Source organism: Cariama cristata, unplaced genomic scaffold (assembly GCF_000690535.1).
Source record: "Cariama cristata isolate BGI_N322 unplaced genomic scaffold, ASM69053v1 scaffold24288, whole genome shotgun sequence".
NCBI lineage: Eukaryota > Metazoa > Chordata > Aves > Cariamiformes > Cariamidae > Cariama > Cariama cristata.
Window position 1 is genome coordinate 11,808 of NW_009633259.1, and position 4,193 is coordinate 16,000.

Consider the following 4,193-nt stretch of genomic DNA (forward strand, 5'->3'; position numbering starts at 1 on the left):
AATCAACAATACTTGATTACTAACAATTTAGACTAACTTTGAAGAGACAAAAGCCCAAACATTAATACAAATTTGCCTTAATCCAGAATTGTTTATTTTCTTAAAGCAAAAGGAATATTAGGTAAATAATTAACTTGGTATAATGCTTTGATATCACTTTCTAGTTACCGTAACTGTACATAACACCTTGTTAAGTGCAGGAGAAATTAAACTAAACCCGCCCATTTCTCTAACAAATTCAAATACATAACATTTTACGAAGTGAAAATATATGGCATTTTAGAACTATGAAATGTATTATTAATTATATTAATAATACACCCAAATATCTATGTTGTGGAAATATGACCAGTATTTCAGCAAATTATTTAAATATGAAATCTGGAAAATATTTGCCGTCTTTTAGAAAGAAATACACTACTTAGCTTCTCAGGATAATTTAAAAATTACTTTTGCTCTTATTTGAACAAGATTAAAAAATAATGTTAAGAAGCTATGCTTTTAAAGAAGGTGAACATTTTTATTCTACCTTTTAGACATTCAGTCTTAAAACAAAATCTTACTTTTCCTTCTGTAACCATACGCAACGTGTCAATTAAGCGCAGTTTGACTGGTAAGTCTGTGATGTCTTCAACGTAAGTGCAGCACTGCTGGACCATTTTAGCAACTGCCTAATACAATAACAGAAAAGAAAAACACACTGTGTTTTTACATTTCGCAAATGCATTCAAACTATAACACTCAGAGGTAAGTACTAAGCAGTTTCATATCTAACTAAAGAGACTCATTTCAACAAAAAGCATGCAAGATACTTCTCATCACTTTGATTCATAAAGATGTGTAAAATGATGCTAGTGACTGATGCTAGAAGTCAAATGTGATGCTGTTCTGTCATTTCTTTCATCTCAGTTTTTCCAGTGATATTCAAAATAACTAATCCCCTGCAGTTCTCTCTTGAAAAGCAGTCCTCCACTTCTGCCAAATCCACCCAACTCTCACACGGACTGACAAAATGTATCTGTTTGCCCTAAGACCTGCATGGCTGAAGGAAGGTGTATCTTCTCTTAAGTGTGTGCACTAGCCCTTCTCTTCAGGCTCTCTCTTCTATGCCTGTAGATTTTTCAGGACGGGAAGGAAGAGGAGTCATTATTTCTGACTGATGCTCTTCCACCTCTGCATATTCCCAAACAGGCACTAATAAGCTAGCATCCCTCAGTGGCAAGCTCAGGTACGGGAATACGTTCTTCTGGTAACAACGCTGACAAAGCTGTTACAATTATTATTAAAATACCTAGTTCTAAAAAAAACAGAATGAAACTTCTAGAAACTTCTTCCTCAAGAAGAAAATTCAGCTGAAATTATCCAAGTCTTCAGCCACAGTTTGTGCAAGTTAGAGAACTAAACTGCACTCTACTTTTATACAAACTTGTTATGTTTCTGCATATTAAAAAGCAGGTAACCTTTTTCTTTCTAAAGTAATGATGCCATTAAAATTACCTGTTGCTGACTTCTAATTAAATTAGACTTCTAATTAAATTAAGCTAAACACACAGTGCAATAACCTTTGCACCTTCTTAAACACAAGTGTTTTCAGCTATCCTGATAGCAGATTTCTCAGAGAACTGAATTCCAGAGTATGACAGTTTCAAAAGCAAGCATGTAAAGCATACACCTTATTTGATCACAATAAATTGCAATAACTCTGTTTAATGTGCACGTCCTGTGAAGAAGAAAAATTAGGACTACGTCTACAATACCGACTGTAGAAGAGCGTAAAGATGAACTACCATCTAAAAGCACTGGCATGCACGAAAGCAGAAAAGTCACAGCTGTGTTGCCAAGAACAGCAAGCTGGACCACATGGAGCTCAGACACAAGGTGAAGACAGACTAATTCCAGACATCAGTTTCATTATTGGCTTTCACATGTCTACCGAAAAAACATTAAGAGAAGCTAATAACAATATATTCAGGCAGGTGCTACAAAGTCAGGAAAGCCTCCACACACAAGGGGGAATCAGATACATAATACAGCTCCACATATAATTTTTTTTTGTTTCAAAGGATTAAATTCACCTGTTTTAACTGACTTCTTCTCTTTGATAGAAGAATAATATTTTCATTGAGAGCATCCCAGTCTTTAGCTTCGTAACACATTTTCACTATAGCAACTAAGATACGGGATGTGGAGACCATGTCAGATGCCTGTAACAAACAAATGGCACATTAGTGATGGGATAAACAACCTGCAGACCTCTATCACTTACACTTCTATTACTCAAAGGGGGAAAAAATTATTATATCTAGCCTCACTGATTTTCTTTTTAAAGAAAAGAACGACAAAAGGGAAAGACTGATACTCCAATTCCCTTCAGGACTTTAATGCACTGGAACAAGGGGGTGTGTAGAACAACTCAGCATAACGTTGCACACCATATGCTACTTACCGTTCGTGTTTGTTTTTCCAAGGAGAGAAGGTTTTCAATTACTTCTTGCAATCTTCCTTCCTAATGCAATAGGCAAAGAATTATCACCATGAGTGATTCAGTTTAAATTGAGAGTAGCTCTAATTCTCATGTAAGTAAAAAACATAGACTAGCCTGTACACTCATTTTTAAGTTAGGGGGTTTTTTTAAGAAAAAAGAAACACACATAGCACTAACTTTAAATATATGATTCTACATACAGATTAAACTGGAAAGGTACTAGGTCCATTTTTGCCCAATACATGCTGTAAGTTGTCTGTCTTCAGCAAGAAACCTAGCAAGTTTCAGACAGGTTTGGTTCGCTCACATTCACTGAGCTAGATGGAAGACCGATTTCTTTTCTAGCCAAAATAAAGCTTTAAGTGAGAACAGATATGCAATTAGAGACCTTGGCCAAAAATTGTTTTCCTATTACTTTCATCCACATTCATCATATCTTAATTACAGCATGTTGTAGAAAGCATAAACCACATGCTTTACAGTCTAAGCATGGAATTATAATAAGCCTGTGTTTTGAGAACTATATTTGCCTTTGTTTAGAGAAGTTAAAGATACCACAATGTACTTTTAGTCCTAAGTTGTAATTCCTAGCAAATATCTTGTAAAAAATAACTTAACATGGGAGAATTTGTAATAGCCCATGGCAACTGTGGGGCTGCAAAAAACGGTTAGAAATTAGAAAATTAATAACAAAAAAAGAGAAAATGAAATTTGTTTCTAAAACATACCTACCCTACTGAAATCTTCTAAACTATATGCAGTGGCTTGTCAAGGATGTGCTTTTACTGCCACAAGATTTACATGTTATGCAGCAATGAAACATGGTCATGGCGTCCATACTTAGGCAGAGCTGTGACCGTGCCTACTTTCCATACAATACAGTCTTAAGATAGTATAAGATGCAATTTGTTTATCTTAAGGCTACTGAAGAATCCTACAATACGCTATATAGTACAAGATGTCTATCGCAACGAGACATGTGGATCAACTGGAGCATTTGCAGTTTGTAAAGAATCAGATGCCATCCTACTGGGACAGAACATAGCAAATCCAATCTGTCTGTTCCGAGGTCTGAGATGCTAAGAGTCTCTACACTACAGAACAAGTCCATAAAAGAAACCTTAAGATACACCATATGCATGATTACCTCTACAATCCCATCAGCTAGACATTCTGTGGTCAGCTATGGCTGGGTGTACCTACATGTTTGCTGAGCAGATGCCAGGCACCCTGTCAGCCTGCCATGGCTCCGGCCCTCCATTCCGGTCTTCTAGGGCACGCACATAACCAGTTAGAAGGACGGAAAGCGCTGCCTGTCTAACCTGACACGGGATCAGCTACACGAAGGCAGCTTTAGCGCACGGCAGTCCTAGGATGAACAAGCACCTACACGTCTGCCCAGCCACGCTGCCCACGGAAAGTGGCAGCAGGGAAAAGCCTCGTCCCTTCTGGTAGACTCGAGTCTTCCTATCCCCTTACCCACGAGGCTGCACCCCGACATCTCCTCTCGTCTCCCTCACCGCCCTCCTGCCCACTCTCCCATACACTGCCAACGAAATGACAGAGCAGTCCCTACTTCACCCCTTCCCCAGCACGACACGGGAAGGCCCGAGCGCAGACCCCTCAGCACCGGATCGGGTGACAAGAGGCGGCTGCACGTCGCGCCGCACGTCCCCCCGCCACCGGGCCGCCTCCCCGAGCGCGGCCT

At 38.9% G+C, this 4,193-nt stretch overlaps 1 protein-coding gene across 1 annotated transcript in view; it reads right to left on the reverse strand.

Moving 5' to 3' along the window:
- The window catches only part of PSMD12 (proteasome (prosome, macropain) 26S subunit, non-ATPase, 12), a gene marked incomplete at its 5' end in the record, with an annotated part of 7,585 nt that extends 5,079 nt beyond the window's left edge, over positions 1-2,506 (reverse strand). Inside the window, 3 exons of the mRNA XM_009706700.1 lie at positions 564-671; positions 2,076-2,204; positions 2,447-2,506. Of these exons, the coding sequence (XP_009705002.1) occupies positions 564-671; positions 2,076-2,204; positions 2,447-2,506 (297 nt within the window). The remainder of the gene's footprint in view (positions 1-563; positions 672-2,075; positions 2,205-2,446) is intronic.
- Between the last annotated feature and the right edge of the window lie 1,687 nt (positions 2,507-4,193).